General features: G+C 39.6%; 1 protein-coding gene across 1 annotated transcript in view; it reads left to right on the top strand.

The window, feature by feature from the left end:
* Tenm1 (teneurin transmembrane protein 1) overlaps positions 1-15,802 on the top strand; it is a 175,006-nt gene extending 159,204 nt beyond the window's left edge. The window contains 8 exon segments of the mRNA XM_032889476.1: positions 2,766-2,911; positions 5,116-5,167; positions 5,169-5,484; positions 6,311-7,531; positions 8,065-8,207; positions 10,513-11,029; positions 11,032-11,075; positions 11,078-15,802. Coding sequence (XP_032745367.1) covers positions 2,766-2,911; positions 5,116-5,167; positions 5,169-5,484; positions 6,311-7,531; positions 8,065-8,207; positions 10,513-11,029; positions 11,032-11,075; positions 11,078-11,275 — 2,637 coding nt within the window. The 3' untranslated portion in view covers positions 11,276-15,802.
* Positions 15,803-20,329: the final 4,527 nt, after the last annotated feature.

Here is a 20,329-nt window from a genome sequence, read left to right as displayed (position 1 = left end):
AATCTTTCGTCTTTTGAATTTCAACAAAGAATGACTGGGAAAATCCCGTGGCTAAGGACTACACTGAATGCATTGAAACATTAATTGAATCCAAGGATTTGGTAGCGGATACACACAGTCAAAATCTTTCATGGGGAATTTACTAATAACATTGGTATAGATGCACATTTTTAAAACATATATATGTATGTTTAAAAAAATCATGTCACTAACCTAACAGTTTCCCTTCTCCAGATCCTCCATGTGAGTTGGGAAGTAGCCAACAGTCCTTAGGGGCACATAAGGGGTTATAGCCTTCAGAGCTCCAGAGTGTGACCATCTAAGCTAATTGCCTGCAGACAGTAATATCTCAGCCTCCCAAGACTCTCCCTTTTATGCCATCCATATAATAACAAAATATCTATTGAAAAGTTAAGATTCAACCCTGCATGCAGTTTTCTCTGACACCAGTGCAAACGATATGGTCTCTCTTTTCCAAAGTAACTGTTTATTTCTTCACATTTGCTTTGGGAATCATACAAAAGAAACTTCTTATCAGTTCTTTTTTATACACTAAAATATTTACTGGGCACAAGTTCCTTAAAACAAGACAACAGCAAAACAGCCCAACATGATAGCACATACTTGTATCTCCAGCCCTAACAAGGTCGAGACAAGAGAATCACAAATCCTGTTAACCTTTCTCAAAAACAAGCAAAAAGGGAACAAAAAAAGACAGAAGACCTGTTGGCCTAGAATAATATGTTAAGAAAAATTTCAAGGACTTCCAATTGTTTACAGACCAGTGAAACAAGCCAAATCACTTGGTCTTTTATATACCGTGCCTCTATTTCCTTTGTAAATTATTCTTTAATTAGAAGAATAACCATAAAAGTCCAATCCTACAAAATACATAATTATGGAATGGTTTCTTGCTTACAAAATGGTTGCATTCCTGAGATTTCTAATCACGTCATCCATAATCTTGCCATAATTTCCTAATTCATTCTGAAATTGATTTTAGTCATATTATCACCAGTGATAAATAACTAATTCACTGAACAAATGCATGGCCTAAATGAAATAATTTGATATAAATCACAAAACGTAAGTCATTGAAAATAGCTGGCTCTTACTTCAACTTGATGGTAAATCAAGATGGGGCAAACAGAAAAGAGAAAAGGAAGAAAATAAAAACAACTTCGAAATTTGGATTCAAAGAAAACTAGGGAAAGGAGGTTGGATCTTTCTGTGCTTTATTAGGGGCTGTTCTGTAACTCCTTCCGTTCCTCCTAATCCAGTCTTTAACATAGACTTCGCTACCACAATTGTTCTTGGTACAGGAGATGGACAGGGATGCACATATTACTCCTCGTAGTGTACAATAAAAATGTTCGAACTTTAGAATGTATTTTTCTTTACCCCCAAATACTCTCTCTGGCATTACATCTGCAAGGTTGCTTGCTGTGCTGATACCATGATATATTAAAATCAGCCTCGCACTTTTTTTTAACCTTAGCATGCAATAATTTTGTAAAGTAAAATAAAAAAAGAAAAGAAAAATAGTTTCACTTTCTCTAGAGTAGGTGAAATTACACATACCATTTTGTGAACAGTGCTTTGTACTCATTAGGAGAAAAATAAGTATTTGGATAATGGCTCTGGTTTCTTAAATAGTCTCTTCTCCATTAAGAAAATCAATTATTACTTCTTAGTTTTTCTCTCTGTAGTCATTAATTTTCTGCCTAGATTTATGACACTTCCCTAAGTTAATTGTATTTTGAAGACCGGTGCAACGAAGTTTGTATTATATCTGATGTAAATCTTTCAGTTTCCTAAAATCACTCTTACAAGCTCCACTTTTAAAGTGCCCTTAAATATATTTTATAATCATTTAATAAGAAGGCTTAGTTTTACGCATTTACAAAATTGCCTATTTGGGCTTGTTTTTGAGGCTTACTGCAGAGGCAGAACGTGAGCTTTGGCATCAGTTCGCAGGTAGCACCACACTGCCATCTTGTGGTCATTTGGATGTTATACCTTTTCAAATTTCTACTTTCGTTTCTAGTCTAGTTTGAATAAGTATACGGCCATGATTGTTCTCTTTTATTTCCTTTCACAGAGATTTCCTTTACAGTATAATAATCTATTTAAAAAACACAAGCCTCTCACTCTTTTGTTCGCACTAATAAGGAATAGCTTTTTATCCTGCAGTAGCCCAGTGGACACTGGAGAGACGCATAAGCATTGTTTTGGAACAAACTGTTAATAATACCAATCCAAAGTGAAAAAGCAGCCAAATGGGGCTAAATGGTATTGTGACAACAAAACAATAGCGTGCGTGAGATTTCTAATCATCTCGTCCACGTTTTTTGCCATTAGCGGGAAGGTTTAAAACCGACTGGGGGGAGGGGTGCTTTGAAGGCAACTCAGAGTCAGCTCCACAGAGAAACCGGGATCAGGCACTGGTTTGCTACAGGCTGGAGGAAGCGAACAGAGGAAAGAATACAATAGCAATGCGGTATAAATTTTTGGCAAAGCTAATGCAGTGACTGGAATAGGCAGGATGGTACTGGATAATGTGCAGCAGCCATATGGTGATTGTCCCTGGCCCACACCACAAGTGACAGATGTCATTTGTTCTTGGCAAACTGACAAGAGAGAGTGGAAAGGAGCTGGAAAATCAGACTCTCGGGGTGGAAATCACACAAAGGTATTTCCACCAATTACAGCATCTACCCCACCCACTTCAGTGTCCTTCCACCTGCTGTTCCTTCCATTCATAGGAACAATTCCTTCTGGTCCTGGGGACTTCTGCACTGATGGTGAGAGGGCCTCTCTTCATGTCCCCAGGCCTTCGCAAGATTGTGCCTTTTATTCAGGAGGGTTTGGAGATCACAATGGTAGAACTACAAGATGTGACAAGCTGCGGGTCTCCATGGGTAGCAAGATGACAGGATTTCTGCATCTTCTGAATCCCCAGCATGACAGTGGTGGGAAAGAAATAATGACTACAAGAGCGAATAACACTGATTGCATGGCATTGACATGAAACTGAAAAATCAAGAATTCTCACAAGCATAGGAGGGGTGTGCCCTTGTGTAACATACAAGATTACATCGTACTTCTATCGTTTTCTAAAAATTCACATCACAAATGTTTAAGTAATTGACGTTCACAATTATTGGTGTGATGTGCATGTGGAAAACGAAAAAGTGCCTGTCATTTCACAACTTAGAGTTCAGAAGTTGGACTTGATTTTTTGGTTGTTGTTTTGTAATTCTCAAAAGTGAAGCTCTCCTAAAGCGTTAGATTAGAGTGCCTAGGGTGAATTTTTTCGTTTTTATTTAAAGACAGAACCACTGAGGAGGTAGGCAGAGTGTGTTTTGTTAAAGCACTGAGGATGTAGTGTAGTGTATGTTGAGTGCTTGCTACACAACCATGAGGACTTGAGTTCGAATCCCTAACACCCACATCAAAAACAAAACAAAACAAAGCAAACTAGGCACGCACAGCTTCACCTTTGCCTATAACTCCAAAGCTTTCGGGGACAAGGACAGGAGGACTTGGGACTTGCTGACCACTAGGATGGCTCCAGATTCTTTAAAGGATAATTTCTCAGGACAATAAGACAGTGAGTTAGAATAGCATACCCTGTGTCCTTCTCTGTCCTCTGCAAGTGCATATACAGAAACAGATGCCTATGCCCACATACATAGAAATTAAACAAAGTCTTTTTAAAAGTAAGTTTTAAGTGCCAATGAATTAGAGTGTTTCATAAAGCGGAGCTTTTCGTGTATAGCAATTGATACTGACTTTCTTTTCCTGTGCTACCAGAGATTGAATTTATAATCTCACATGTGCTAGGCATGGACTCTATCAGTGACCTATATTCTCAAACCTTTAAAAATTATGTTTAAGACAGGGTCTTTCTAAATAGCTGAGGCTGGCCTTAAACTCATTTTATATCCCAGGCAAGCCTTAACCTTTTGACCCTTCTGCCCTCAGCCTCCTGAGTAGCCTGGATTATAGGCCTATACCAGCAGACCTGACTCCTATTTCTGTTTGAAATTAAAATATCAACCAATATTTATTAAACATCAATTACATACAAAGTATTAGGCTTTGACAAATAGCTGATCCTAAAATACAAATATAATCATATAACCAAAGAATTCTTCACTTTTAATCCCCCCTCTCTCTCTCTCTCTCTCTCTCTCTCTCTCTCTCTCTCTCTCTCTCTCTCTCTCTGTCTCTTAAAACATGGATCAAATTGAAAAATGAAAAAGTATATATGGCAAAGCATGTACAATAATATTCAACATGCACCTTTTCAGGAAGACAACAACTATATAAAATCAATGCATTTCAGTGGATCAAAGTTCGCACTTGATGTCCCCTGTCCTCAATTTGCCTCCCTCCAATCCATCCCCATATAGAAGCAGAGGTGACCTTTTTAAGACACCAACTTGACTGTTTCTCTCCCTTCAAGTGTCTGTCCCACAACTTGCTTAAAACTTGACAGTGGGCCCCCTATTGCAAAGGACCTTAAGTCTAAAGCCGTAAAAATTCATGCAAGTTCTAGATTCAACTGCATTCTTACCATTCACTCTCACTACCCCCAAACCACACACATTCTGGCCATAAAAATTCCTCTCAATCTATGGGAAAGGCCATTTCCATAGGCTTCCTTAATTCTCAGCCTCTCCCAATGTTACAGCCATTACCAGAAGTTCTCTTTCCTTCTGAACAATACAGCTCCCCATCTTTGCCTGCCCAAGATTATTTAGGTTTCAACTCGAATCTTCCTTCCCAAGTCTGGGATAACCATTCTTCCTCTACTTTCCTCAAGTCATCGAGTTATCCCCTGTCCTAACTCAGTTCACGCTGTATTATAATGACTGGGTTCCTTGTCTTTCATTTTCATTAAGCTGCACATTCCATGATGGAAGATAACTTTATTGTGTACTACTATATCCACCGGGCTCTGCCCCAATCCCTGGCACATAGTAATTGCTAGAAAAAAAATGTGTTAAATGGTTAAGCATGTATCTCTTTAATCTCTTAAACATTAGTGGTACAAATTACAGTATTTTGATCTTGTCCCTGTTTCAGTCTGTGATGCTTCTCTTACAGCCAGCTGTTGCAGTTACATCTTGAGTATGACCAATCAGACTGTCTGCTGTCAGCTCACCATGCCTAGCATGGTGCGCCACAGCTTACAAACCATGCTTTCAGTGGGCTATTACCGTAATATCTACACTCCACCAGACAGTAGCACTTCTTTTATCCAAGACTACAGTCGAGATGGCCGACTTTTACAGACTCTGCATCTAGGAACTGGGCGCAGAGTTCTATACAAGTACACAAAGCAAGCAAGACTGTCTGAGATTCTCTATGACACCACTCAGGTTACGTTAACATATGAAGAATCTTCTGGAGTGATTAAGACAATACACCTGATGCATGACGGATTCATCTGCACCATCAGATACAGGCAAACAGGTTTGTTATGAAACAGGGTAGCGGTATACCTCAGCATCCATATTCTTTTATATTCGTATGGTCACATTCATAAAAAGAAGTGTTAACCTCTCATGCTAACTCACGTTTGACTGAACAAATTTCTGTTTTCCTTCTCATACTATCTTCCACTCTAAATTTAAAACATACTGTAGTCTACCTGAAAGATGATTCCTTGATAGCACACCATATATTTCTGTCTCAGCTTTCAAAACAACCACAACTTCAGTACCTATTGCAACCCTATACTTGTTCATATCCACCCCTGTATCTCTCCAGAGATCGATGTATAAGACATGAAACTCAGAAAGCAGCTCAAGCCCTAGGTAACCTCGATACGTTCCAGTTAATGACAAAAGTCAGAACTCTAGGATTTATTTCAACCTTTGTATTCATAACATGCCCAAAGCCAGTTACTGGAATGTTGGACATTGTGAAAATCTAACCATCTGACTTTGTAGCAAAGGTTAACTAAAATGTTCGCCAGTGATGATAGCAAAATGGCATGAACATAATAGCAGTTTCTTCCCTCTAGGCTACTGGATAGGTTATTATTTTGATAGTCTCTATAATTAAATTGATCAGTAACTGTGCTATGCGATATTTTCCACATCTAGTAACAAATGCTATACACACACACACACACACACACACACACACACACACACTGATATGCCCAGGCATCAGACATCAGAGACAAATCTATAATACAATATGATTTTGAACATAAAGGTATCAATACTTAATCAAAAAAGTTGCGATTATGCCTAAGATAGCTATTTTCTCATTTTTATTTTGGTTCCTACAGGACCTCTCATTGGACGCCAAATTTTCCGATTCAGTGAAGAAGGTCTTGTGAATGCACGGTTTGACTACAGTTACAACAACTTTCGTGTCACCAGCATGCAAGCTGTGATCAATGAGACCCCTTTGCCCATAGACTTGTACCGATACGTTGATGTTTCTGGTAGAACAGAACAGTTTGGAAAATTCAGTGTAATTAATTATGATCTAAATCAGGTTATAACTACAACAGTGATGAAGCACACCAAGATCTTCAATGCCAATGGACAAGTCATTGAGGTCCAATACGAGATCCTAAAAGCAATTGCCTACTGGATGACTATTCAGTATGATAACATGGGCCGGATGGTCATATGTGATATAAGGGTAGGAGTAGATGCCAATATCACAAGGTACTTCTATGAATATGATGCTGATGGGCAACTTCAAACTGTTTCTGTGAATGACAAAACCCAGTGGCGCTATAGTTATGATCTGAACGGAAACATCAACCTTTTGAGCCATGGGAATAGTGCTCGTCTTACTCCTCTCCGATATGACCTCCGAGACCGCATCACTAGACTAGGGGAAATTCAGTATAAAATGGATGAAGATGGTTTCCTGAGACAGAGGGGAAATGATATATTTGAGTATAATTCTAATGGTCTGCTGCAGAAAGCCTACAATAAAGTTTCTGGCTGGACTGTGCAGTATTACTATGATGGGCTGGGGCGGCGCGTTGCCAGTAAGTCCAGCCTAGGACAGCATCTCCAATTCTTTTATGCAGACCTTGCCAACCCTATAAGAGTTACTCATCTGTACAACCACACAAGCTCAGAGATTACATCTCTTTATTATGATCTCCAAGGTCACCTTATTGCCATGGAGCTAAGCAGTGGTGAAGAATATTATGTAGCCTGTGATAATACAGGCACTCCACTCGCTGTGTTCAGCAGTCGGGGTCAGGTCATAAAAGAGATTTTGTATACACCTTACGGTGACATCTATCACGATACATACCCTGACTTTGAGGTCGTCATTGGTTTTCATGGAGGACTCTATGATTTTCTTACTAAACTAGTGCATCTAGGGCAAAGGGATTATGATGTTGTTGCTGGCAGATGGACAACGCCTAATCATCACATATGGAAACAGTTGAACCTTCTTCCTAAACCATTCAACCTCTACTCCTTTGAGAATAACTATCCCGTTGGCAAAATTCAAGACGTTGCAAAGTATACCACAGGTATTTAAGTGGAATTCAATTAAGCTGAACTTGACCTAACTTACTACTAGCCAATCTTATTATATGACCCCGATACCTTTGTAGAGATGTTCTCGCTGCATGCCCCATTACCTAGAATAAGAAAAGCATGGAACTTTTTTCATCAGGTATAATGCTTTTGCATCCTCGTTCTTTCCCTTTAAGCTATTTTTATGCTCTATCCTTAAAAGCTTGCCAAGGTTCTCTCATAAAACAATCAAGATTATGTTGCATGGAATAAATCCAGGGTCACAATCCAGATGGTCTTAAAACTAGTACCATATTATGAGTTTCACTACAGTGAACTGAACCTATTCCTGGGATTGCCCACAGGTCAATAGATTTCCCTACAGAGGGGAATGGATATTGTTTTACAGTGAATCAAATAAGGGGGAATGCTTAATTTACCTTCCTATGGTCTAAACATTGACAGCAGAAGGTTATCTTTCAAGTTGAGAAGTGCCTGTTGAATGTCATGTTTTGTCTTGTTTTGTTTTGAATTTTTTGTCTCATAGACATTGGCAGTTGGCTGGAGCTCTTTGGTTTCCAATTACATAACGTGCTACCTGGATTCCCCAAACCAGAACTAGAAAACATGGAATTAACTTATGAGCTTCTTCAGCTTCAGACAAAAACCCAAGAGTGGGATCCTGGCAAGGTTAGTACAAATTTTAGCAAAAAAAAATAAAAATAAAAAACAGAATATCATCTAATGCAAAAAAAAATATTTCTTTGAGGGCTGTTTTGAATGATGTATGAGGAACCATCTGTAAGAAAAAGATCAGGAAAGTGGCACTTTGAAGGGAGAGACTAGTAGATTACTGATGACAGCACAAAGGTATTAAATGTCTTACATTTCAGCTAGTAACAGCAACAATGGATCCTATATAGAAAAAAAAACTGTATTAAGATTTCAAACTGCCAAATGATTTCAAGAATTGTGCCTTAAGAACATGAAGATAACATAATAAAACTTTTTGATAAAGAAAACCATATAGAGGTATAATAAACAAATATATTACATTTTATAGTAATAAAGTCTTAGAGAGCTATGAACAGTGAAACAATGAGGACTATGGATACAAATAAAAAGAAAAGGAAGTAAGAAAATAAAACTGAAATTTGGGTAAAGAAACAACATTTAGGTCAAAATTATAAAGGAAAAATTCTAAGTAGATAGATATTGTAGAGCTATTTCTTTTATAATAATTTATGAAATATACATTTTTATAGCTAAAAGTCATTTTAAAACATCAATAAATAAATAAACTGTTAAAAAAATTTAAAACTGTATTGGCAACTACGAGAGCTATCAGTCTTTTCCTTAGCAAGCTTGAAAGTTGCATAAGAAAAATGTTAAGTGTATGTAAAAAGATCATCATGTGCCTCTCATTTTTTCAGGGTTTTTTCATATAATTATAAAACCACAAGTGATTGAAAGCAGGGACTATGCTTTATACATTTTTTGCAATTTCAAAGTGCATCATGTATCACCCTATATGCAGTAATAATATCTAGTTAGTGTCAGTTACATTGCTGACTATAAAAGATCTATGTTTTGAGGGAGCGGCCTATTTAAATTTCCTTCTATGCCCCTCCCTCCAAATATCAAGGAACCTCACAGAAGGGGCACAAAGATCATAAGTAGCAGAGGTTAGAGGGACTGCTGCAAAAGCCTGCGTATTCTGGGCATGATAGGCAGTTACAGTCACAACCTCTCAACAACTCTGGTTGTCTACACCAGCCCTATGCAAGCTCAATCTTGCCAATGTTCCAGCACTGATGTGGGGCTCACAAGGCCCCAATCCTCATCAGAAGCTATAGACATTTAATGACTACTAGCATGGGGAGTGAGTTTTCTCAGGGGTAGTGCCTGTGGTGAGTTGTCCATGCTTCGGTGGATGGCCCTATCCCTTCATGCATGTAAGCAACACCATTTGGACTAATTGAACTCAGTATATGAACTCATACAAATGTAAGAGGGTACAAGTTTGGAGTGTGATATGGGGGGAAGTAACTGGGAAAAGTTGGGAGTGAGGACTGAGGAGTGGATTTGATCAACATAAAATACATGCATGTTGGATGGGAATGTTTTTCAGAAACTGGCTACCACAAGTAAGTGCTGAAAAGAAAAACAGACACACACACACATACACAAAGTTCCTTGTAGGTGTGAAATTGTGGGATACAGTGTTTGAATATATTTTCTTACACTCAACTAAAACAAGATGTAAGACAACTGAGAAATCAGTACCTGTTAGCCATCTGTTTTCCCAATCTTTAGTGTAGATATTCCAGTTTGGTTTTTAATTTTATTTTTCTTGGATATTTTATGTATTTACATTTCAAATGCTATCCCCTTTTCCCCCTCTCCCATATCCCCTAACCCCTTCCCTACTTCTAAGAGGATGTTCCCACTCTCACCCACTCCTTCCCACCTCCCCACCCTGACATTCTCCTACACTTCTGGGGTCCAGCCTTAGCACGACCAAGGGCTTCTCCTCCCATTGATGCCCAACAAGACCATCCTCTGCTACATATGCGGATGGAGTCATGGGTCTGTCCATGTGTACTCTTTGGTTGGTGGGTTAGTCCCTGGGAGCTCTGGGGAGCGGGGGGGATCTGGTTGGTTGATATTGTTGTTCTTCTTATGGGGTTGCAAACCCATTCAGCTCCTTCAGTCCTTTCTCTAACTCCTCCATTAGGGACCCCATTCTCAGTTCAATGGTTGGCTGCAAGCATTCACCTCTGTGTGTGTCATGCTCTGGCAGAGGCTCTCAGGAGACAGCTATATCAGGCTCCTGTCAGCATGCACTTCTTGGCATCAGCAATAGTGTCTGGGTTTGGTGACTGCATGTGGGCTGGATCCCCAGGTGTGGCAGTCTCTGGATGGCCTTTCCTTCAATCCCTGCTCCACAGTTCTCTAACCCTGTGCTGCCTTTGCCCTGTGCCTTCTTTCCTAGATGATCCTGGGCATTCAGTGTGAGCTCCAGAAACAGCTCAGGAATTTCATTTCCTTGGATCAGCTTCCTATGACTCCTCAGTACAATGAGGGGCGGTGCCTTGAAGGAGGGAAACAGCCAAGGTTTGCTGCTGTCCCTTCTGTCTTTGGCAAAGGTATAAAATTTGCCATCAAGGAGGGCATAGTGACAGCTGATATTATAGGAGTAGCCAATGAAGATAGCAGGCGTCTGGCTGCCATTCTCAACAATGCTCATTACCTGGAAAACCTGCATTTTACCATAGAAGGGAAGGACACTCACTACTTCATTAAGCTCGGGTCTCTGGAGGAAGACCTGGTGCTCATCGGTAACACTGGGGGGAGGCGGATTCTGGAGAATGGCGTTAATGTCACTGTGTCTCAGATGACATCAGTGTTGAATGGAAGGACTAGACGGTTTGCCGATATTCAACTGCAGCACGGAGCTCTGTGCTTCAATATCCGATACGGAACGACTGTCGAAGAGGAGAAGAACCACGTGTTGAGATGGCCAGACAGCGCCAAGTGGGCCCAGGGGCCTGGACTCTGTGGAGCAGAGGAGGCTACAGGAAGGGGAAGAAGGGACTCGGGTATGGACAGAGGGGGAAAAGCAGCAGCTTTTGGGCACCGGGAGGGTGCAAGGATATGATGGGTATTTTGTCTTGTCTGTTGAGCAGTATTTAGAACTTTCAGACAGTGCCAACAATATTCATTTCATGAGACAGAGTGAAATAGGCAGGAGGTAACAAAAGAAAACTCTGCCTTTGCGTCACCAAAGACTGCCTGTTTTTAAAACAAAACAAAACAAAAAAAAAAAGGTTTATTGTATTGGTTTTCTAGATCAGAACTCTGTATATGTAAATATGGAGGAAAAACATATCCAACTGCCTTTCAATGTGACAGAAGATGGTATTTTAATATTGTTTGTTTAAACTCTTTAAGAAATGACAGAGATTTTTAGTTCTCGTGTGGCAGTATTCAAAAGAACACAAGCTGAACGCAAACAGCTAACACAAATGTTTTCAGACGCACCACTCTCAATTTATTGAGCCATGCCTCTGTTCAACTACATAAAAAGAACCCATGGCTCTCGATTTCTATTGCGACACCAAGTTTCACATCCAATTCATTGGCAGAACTTCCAGGCTCCTTAAAAAACGTGGTGCACCAGTGTCTAAATCTTGCATCTCAAAAGACTGCCAGCCCCCCTACATTGTCCAGATCTGTTCTAGGAAACTTCAAAAGAAATTGAAAATGTCTTCAAGCACCATCTCCTGGAGTCAGAAACCCGTTTTCCCTCCTTTCCTGATTTTTCCTCCTTGCCTGTTAAACAGTAAATGCCATGTTGTTGTGCTGTGTTTTGGCGTGTGGTGGCTGGCTTCGGCAATGCCTTGCTGTGGGCGGTAAGCAGGCTGAAGGGCCACTGATTTGCTTGTGTGTACGTGGTACCAAAGCAGCTGGTCAATGTGACCTCGCTCACATAACCTGTTTTGACTCGATTTCTTCTCCATTTGCCCAGCTGTATTGGCCTCATGTAAACATAGCTTTTATTAACTGGGGTAGGAACTTCTCATTTATATATAGGATGTGCTTTGGTCATAGTTTCACATTAGTAATTCAGTATTTATACACTAATTCAATGGTTTGTATTTGAAAGGTAATATACTAAAACGGATGGTTCTGGTACAAGAAAAGAGGCTTTAACAGGTCTGTGTGCCTGTGATGCTGAGAAACATATTAGCTACTGCTGCAGAAATTCCTACGAGCCAAAACCGTAGAAACAATAGACCTTGCATTACAGTGACAATGAGATGAAAGCCGACATAACAATAGTTGCTGCCTCATCATTTCCTCCCACTTAGAGTCATCTTTCAAATGTACAATTGTGTATTGAATCTCTCCCAGCCATATGCAGAAAATTGAATTAAGTGAATCCTTCCCAACATAAAGCATTTCATCTAATTACTGAGGGGCAAACTAGTTTTTCACCAATGTCATTTATGTGGTTATTTTAGTTCTCTGTGCTTAATCCACGTATGTTTGTTTAATAATTTTTCCACCTAGGAAAATAACTATTTTCAGGAGGGGTTGTTTGTTCCACGATCACTTAAAATTTAGAGAAATGTCGGGGTTAATATTAATATCTGCTGCAGTCTTCTCAGTCTCTTATGAATCCTGCAGTAAAAGAAGCCACTTGGTGAGCTGAGAGATTTGTGCCCATTGACAAAGAGGCAGTTTATAAAATGCTGTGTAATTGCAAGCTGCCGCAAATGAAAATTCATGACAGCACAGCGTGCCCAGTAGAAAATTCCCAGGAGCCAGCTTCTCCCCTCGCATCTCCCGAGGAACATTTGCTATGTGTGGAGGAGAATTTAGATTCTTTCCAGCTACTACCTAAATACAATATGGGGCCATTGTCCTGCTTGTAAAGACAGTGGCATTGAAAATATGCAAAGTCAGAATCCAGGCTCATGTTAAGAATTTTTTAAAAGAATCTGACTCTCATTATACAAAGAATGAGGGAGAGGGACCCCGGCAAACAGTAGGGAGGGTGAATTGAAATTTTTCATTGTTAAAACCTTCAGGTTCAGAACATCACATCCATGCGGTGAGAAAGGGGAGAGAGAGAAAGAAAGAATGCAGGATGACCTCATTGTTTATCTTTGCAATTGGAAGCACACCAGCTCAAGATATTGCTAATCCAGACTAAAATCCCAGTACAGGGCTTTCCCCGAATCAGGCTTTTGCCCTCAGTACAGTACTCACCATGGAATATTGAAAAGTTTCACAAACATGCTGAAAATTTGAATACCTCCACACCAACCTAAAAATAGATCTTAAGTTCCTAGAACCTCTGACATTCTTTTAAGTCAATGAGAAAACCATTCGTTAACTGTATATAAAAGTGCATACTTAAACGTGGTGTATTTGTATCACTAACCCAATGTGTCAATCTTGGAGTCTATTTTGCTTCTATTTTAAGTGATTGCACTCTTTTGCAACTCACTAGTGATGTATCATTTTCAAACCGATTTAAATATCCATTAGAAAGAACTATTTGGAGCTATTCAGCTTCATAGTAATTACCTTGAACTGTGCAATTCTAGTTTGTAATATGTATTTTAGTTAGTTTGTGCCTTTGGTTTACCTAAAGTTATATTTTGTATTATATTCAGGAAATGCTTTTTATCACTTACAATCTGTGGTTTTAATACTGCCTTGAAATATTACTGTTCTCTTTACAACTCCTAAAGTTTTGAGGAGGAAAAGAAAAACCAAAAGGTTTTTAGCACTAACAAGTTGCAAATCTAAGAGAAACATTTTGGCATTTCATAAAAAGAACATGGAAATATTCCTGTTGGCAGGGGAGGAAGGATGCTTTCACTGAGCTTTAGTTCTGAAGTTTGAATGAGAGGACAAATCATTTGTGTTTCCTGATGACAGTGCAGCTTTGAAGGGAAAAATGCATGAAATTTCTCACACACAAAAGGCAGGGGGCTCACACGACACAGCTACATAGCACTCAAGCAGGTTAAGAGAAGATAGTATTGGATGCTCCTGTGAGGAAGGTTCTGGAAGGGATACAGGAAATACTCTGATTGCTTCCTTTCCCTAGGCCCATTTCATTGGTGTGTTTTTGGTTTTAACTTGTTTTACCATTGCACTCTAGAGATCCAAAGGAGCTGAAAATTCAAAGTTTAAGAGGTATTTAAATACAGCTATTTTTAGTTGTCAATCCAATCGCTGTTGATGAGAAGCATGATTCTGGAAGGAAAGAGAAATAAAGCTCAATTGATTCTTTCACACTTGCCATAGAAATAAGTATATGTTTTATTTTTTAACCCAGCAAAATAATGTATAAAATAAGGATGCCATTTATTCTCAAGCCACCTAGAAGTTCTATAATATATAGACTACATATATATGAAATAATATATACAACATAGCCAAATATATGAACACTTGACAATGTATAATTTGAAATTCACCTACTCCCTACATAAAGAGGTATAACATTACATTACAACTTTCATTAGAATTTAATTTCCATCACTTATTTCTACATTTCTTTTTTCTCTTCCTTTCCCACGAGACCTGTTCCCACAGTAACTTTACGAGAGAGTCCAGGCAAAGTTTTTGCATTTCTGCAGATTTGTTTCTTTTAAGGGCAATTTAGTTGAATTGCAATGAAAAGCAGAAGTATAATCATCAAGTATCAAGAAAAACTGGATGGAATGGAGTGTATTATAGCTTGTAGGGAACCGTGTGGCTATAGATTGGATGCACCATTCTTGTTTTCTTGGAGGAACTCACATATACATAGCGACCTGCCTAATACTTCAGATCTCAGACTGCTCTTCCACAGCCTTCTGTAAGGTTCTTTAGTCTGCAAAGAAAACAAAACAAATAAAAAAAAGAGCAAAAGAACAAAAACAGAAAAAAAATGAAAAACAAAACAAAACAAAAAACAGTGATAATTCAAACACAAAACAGTGACTTATTTCAGTGTGTCCTTTGTGTGAAAGCTGTTAAGGACCAAATATACTACTGTGTGTAAGAAGAAATCGCTCCCTAACCAGTAATTGAACATACTTAGAGTTAAACTTGCTGTGGATTTTGTCTTGGCAGTTGTCATCTTAACATTATTTGTCAAAGGAAATGTGTTTGGCAGTTAAAAAAAAAATCTTTCCTTAGATTTAGTGGTGGACTTTAACCTCTTAAATAAATGTTAGTATATCAGATTGTGTCCTTGAAAACTATTTTACGTGTATGAATCATGACAGTGTCTAAATCTTTACTGTTCTTCTGGCAAAAGCATCAGTAGGAGAAAAGGCGAAAAGGAGAAGTCCAGCTTTTCTGTCAGAAAACGACTCTTTTTAGCTGCTTCCTTTCTCATGAAAAGTAAAGATGTTTACAGTGTATGCCAAGATTTTCAGTTTCTATGTAACAACAGTTAGAGGTTCTAATCATACTGAAAATTGTGTTATAATGGCCTCAGCCGTGTTGCTAGGAAACAATAGGTTCCAATTTTGTACTCCTGCTCTCCTGTGCTGAAAAGTGATTGGATACTGTACAGGTTCCTGTTCTCTGGCTGCAGTTCCATGGTCTTTTGCATTTGGCTCTGGCTTTCAGGCCAGAAGCATGCATTTTTCTTTTCTACAAGAGCATCACAACAACATGCTGTAAATATTTAAAGGTAAACATTATGTGTCAATATTTGAAAGAAAAGTACTTTGAATATTTCGTTTTTAAAAAATAAAATCGCAAATGAACGTTGTGTCCCATTTTATTTCACGCGCCAAACTACGGTCCCCAAGTCAATCCCCTCACCTGAGATAGGAAAGGAGGGCTCCTTGGCAGAAAACAAGAAAGACCACATGATTTTAAAAATATAGGTGCTGAAATCAGAGTGGCACTAATCCTAGACAGAAGTCCCTTCATTTTTATTTTTCATACAAATAGAATCAGTCATCCAAATGACCACCTAGTAAACAAACAAGAGTGACTGCAATGGACTTAAATGCCTCCTTTTTAAAAGACTTGCTCTCTTTTCCTGGTGCCTTCCTCAGCAATAAAGAAAAATTAAATAAATAAATAAAAAACACCCTGCTGATGGAGAGCCAGAACCCCATGATATCTTAATGCATTGCCAAAATAAAAGAAGGATGTTTGGAGGCAGGAGTGACACTCGTGACAGACTATCAAAAGACACAACAGCTCCACAGAGGCCCCACACCACAGGTTTTGACAATTAACATTTTTTTTTACTTACTTTTCACACAGAGACATTTGTAAATGGCACTGGGACATCTGGCCAAAGTTCTTCGGATGTCTGACTCGATAGTAATAACATCCATATACTGTGTGACATTCCTTACTGAAACTTATTTACAACACTCTAAAATGCACTCCTGCTTCTTCTACTAGTTGACTAAATATAATCAATCACTGGCATGTAGGGCATTATATTTATATGTACACAGGTAGGAATATATATGACATGTACATATATAGGACATCACATATATAATGTATACTATAAGCAAGAGAGCAGTGAAACAACCAAACTGGACCACTCCCTGGGTGGCTGCCATAGCTATTCCTTGAGAGACAGAGAGGATAGCAAAGGGCAGAGAAAGCCTTACAGGGTTTTTTTTTAAGAGATGGGTGTTTCCCCATTCAGAGCCTGCCCCCATGTGGCCCATACATATACAGCCACCAAACTAGATAAGATGGATGAAGCAAAGAAATGCAGGCCGACTGGAACCGGATGTAGATCTCTCCTGAGAGACACGGCCAGAATATGGCAAATACATAGGCGAATGCCAGCAGCAAACCACTGAACTGAGAATAGGACCCCCGTTGAAGGAATCAGAGAAAGAACTGGAAGAGCTTGAAGGGGCTCGAGACCCCATATGAACAACAATGCCAAGCAACCAGAGCTTCCAGGGACTAAGCCACTACCTAAAGACTATACATGGACTGACCCTGGACTCTGACCTCATAGGTAGCAATGAATATCCTAGTAAGAGCACCAGTGGAAGGGGAAGCCCTGGGTCCTGCTAAGACTGAACCCCCAGTGAACTAGATTGTTGGGGGAAGGGGCGGCAATGGGGGGGGATGGGGAGGGAAACACTCTTCAGGAAGGGGAGGGGGTTAAGGGGATGTTGGCCCGGAAACTGGGAAAGGGAACAACAATCGAAATATAAATAAGAAATACAGATACCCTGCTGCAAGGGCAAGTAAGGGAAGGAGGGGTTCCTCCAGACCAACAGAAACCCACACTTCATAGTTTCTAAGGTATGCCAATCTAGGCTTTTGTTTTGTTCGTCAGCCATCAATCCTTCTGGTTAAGCACAGTCCAGCCTAAACTGAGCCCAGACTGTAATTTAGACACTAGCATTTTGGGGACCCACTTTGGACCCTAACATACACATGTAGAGAAAATGACTTAGGAAGCAGAAGATACCCTTGTCTTAATACAAAGATGGAAATTTCTATTTTCACCTGAGGATTTTTTTTAATTGTGCATTCTACCTGGTTCTTGTATTAAAAAAAATGGCAGGAATCCTAATTTAACAAAAGTTTGTCTGTGTTCCTTCACTGCCCGCCGTTACCTTTGATATTTGAGTACGCATACACACATATTACTACATTAAAGTCATGGAATTCTAGTGCTTCAATAATCCAGCAAGAAGACTAAGATTTAATTATTCCTACTTGGCAGATGCCATAAAGGTATCAGACTGACTTAGCTACTAAGGTCACGGGGACTATGAGTGACAGAGATGAAAATGCAGGTCTCCTGCACTCCTGCTTTTATTGGCATCGCCACCTATTGTCTTGTGAGAAGGCAAACAAATTTCAGGGGTTCGGTAGATTCATCAAGGTGGGGGGGGGATCTCTGTTATGTTGATGGCTTCTACCTATCCAGTGTGTCACATTTGTTCCATCAAACATGTTATTTTAAAAAACAAAAGGAGCAGCAAGAACAATAGTTCAGTCATGTTTGCTGCCCAAGCATGAGGCTCTGGATTCAATCCCCACGACACATATGGTGGGCAGATCCAGGAATTTAAGGCAGGACTCACTCCTAAGCCTAGCTTGGCACCACATACTAGACTAGATGGGGAAAGAGAAATGGACCAAAAAAAAGAAAAATCTCATCGGTGGGTAGGAAGGAATGGGAGTAGAGAGGCTGATGTAAGTGGTTATGTTTGGGAAGAGAGGGGGAATATGTTCAAAATGAACTAATTAATAAACATACTTGGTTGTTTTTGTTTGTTTTGCTTTGCTTTGCTTGATAGCACATGCTTGTAAGCCCAGTACTGGTAAAGCAAGGACAAGCAAATTCCTGGAGCTCGCCAGCATAGCCTACTTGGGGAGCTCCAGCCCAGAAAGAGAGCATGTCTCCAGAAAAAACATGGATGGACAGTGCCTGAGAAAGGATATTTGAGGTTATCCTGTGGCATTCACAACTATGCACACAAGAATAAGAACACAATACAACACATATGCAGCACACACACACACACACACACACACACACACACACACACACGAAACTTAAATGAACTACTAAGAATTCAGCCTTTTAATAGAAATTTAGCCAGTGACCCCAAATTATGAAAGTCTCCAAACTACCATTCACCCCTTACTGCAAAGTAAAAAATACTGCAATCCCATTTCCTGCAAGGGCAAACACAGGTGACTCAGTCGAATTTATAGCGCCCTAACAAGAAAACCAGTTTTCATGTAACCTTGAAACACTCAAGGGCAAATGTCGGTTTTATTATTAATAGACTTTGGATTCTGAGCTCAATAAAGTGAATCAAATAAAACATAGCCTAATGTCATAACATTCATAACAGCTTTAAAATGTTGCTCGCATTTTTCAATTATCCATTCTATGTAAGGAAAGAATACCTTCCATTCGGCCCTTTATTTACACCAGATGGCTTCATCAGACATATTCATGGTAGATTTATTCTACTTGTGAACTGAAACAAGGCTCCTTGCCTGTCACAGTCAGACAATTACCTAAGCTTGTCTTCCTACTGACCTTATGCTTCTAAGAACAAATTTCTGAGGAAACGGACAAGTATTTGATAAGCTGTCATATGTATCATGAGCTTGCTGACACACTTTTTAAATGAGGTATATTCTTGGACATGCCTGTGTCGGGTCCCAAAGAATCCTGAGATGAGTCTCATTCAGTACCAGTGGCTCCTCCCAGCAGTTCTCACCCTGACCCCACCTAAACCTTTTCAGCCCGGAGTGGGGGCTGGGCTTCCCATCTCCCAGCTTCCCTTTCCTATATAACCTCAGCCCTTTTGGCCTTGCTCTCCTGGCCTTTTGCTCTTTTGGCTCCTGGCTGGCTTGATCTTTTGGCCTTTTGGCCTTCTTGGCTCTCTCCTCTACCATTTCCCTCTCTTGCTCCCTGACTCTTTCTCTCCTCTCATGACCTTGATCTGCCTGGGCCCCTCCAGGTGCCTCTGGCTGCACTCTCCTTATATAAAAAAAAAAAAAAAGGTTTCTCCTCACCATATCTGGGAGCATTCGTGTCCTCATTTTCATGCAGCAGATGCTTTTCTTTAAACCTTGACTTGGCTTCTTAAAGCTATACCTGGCTACCACAGTACTGTGGATGTCACAAGGGTACAACCTTTCTGTAAAAGTGCACCACCCCCTTACATACTGGGAGACAACGAAGTTACTCGTGGTAGAAAAGAAAAGTGGAATCAAAACTAATGAGTCAAGTCCAGCCAGAGAAGATGGATGGAGACGTGTGGATTGGAAAGTTTGACCAAGTAAAACCAGAGAAGTTGAGAACTTTCCCAGGGATTCATTCCAATAAAGTAAGACAGTCTTCTTCGGTGCTTTAATGTATTGACAACAACTGTCTCTTTATTCTCTCTCTCTCTCTCTCTCTCTCTCTCTCTCTCTCTCTCTCTCTCTCTCTCTCTCTGTGTGTGTGTGTGTGTGTGTGTGTGTGTGTGTGTGTGTGTGTGTTTGAGACAGGGAAAGTCTCTCCATGTAGGCCTGCCTGACCTGGAACTCACTACTTATATGAGACTGTCTCTGTATTTTAAATGAATCTTTAAAAACAAACTAGGTAAATAACATTTTCAAATACTTTATTAAAAGGTGAAAGACCCTAATGGTTTCAGAAAGCCTTTTCAAAGCAGAGTCTTATAAAGGAACACTTAAATGTCACTCATCTTTTTAGTTATTCCAGAATGGACAGATTTCAGAGAGTTAAAAGTACACATTGAAATCTAAATTCAAACCAAATAATT

The sequence above is a fragment of the Rattus rattus genome, chromosome X (assembly GCF_011064425.1).
Source record: "Rattus rattus isolate New Zealand chromosome X, Rrattus_CSIRO_v1, whole genome shotgun sequence".
NCBI classification, from domain to species: Eukaryota; Metazoa; Chordata; class Mammalia; order Rodentia; family Muridae; genus Rattus; species Rattus rattus.
The sequence above is the reverse complement of the archived record's forward strand: the minus strand, read 5'-3'. Positions and strand labels throughout refer to the sequence as shown.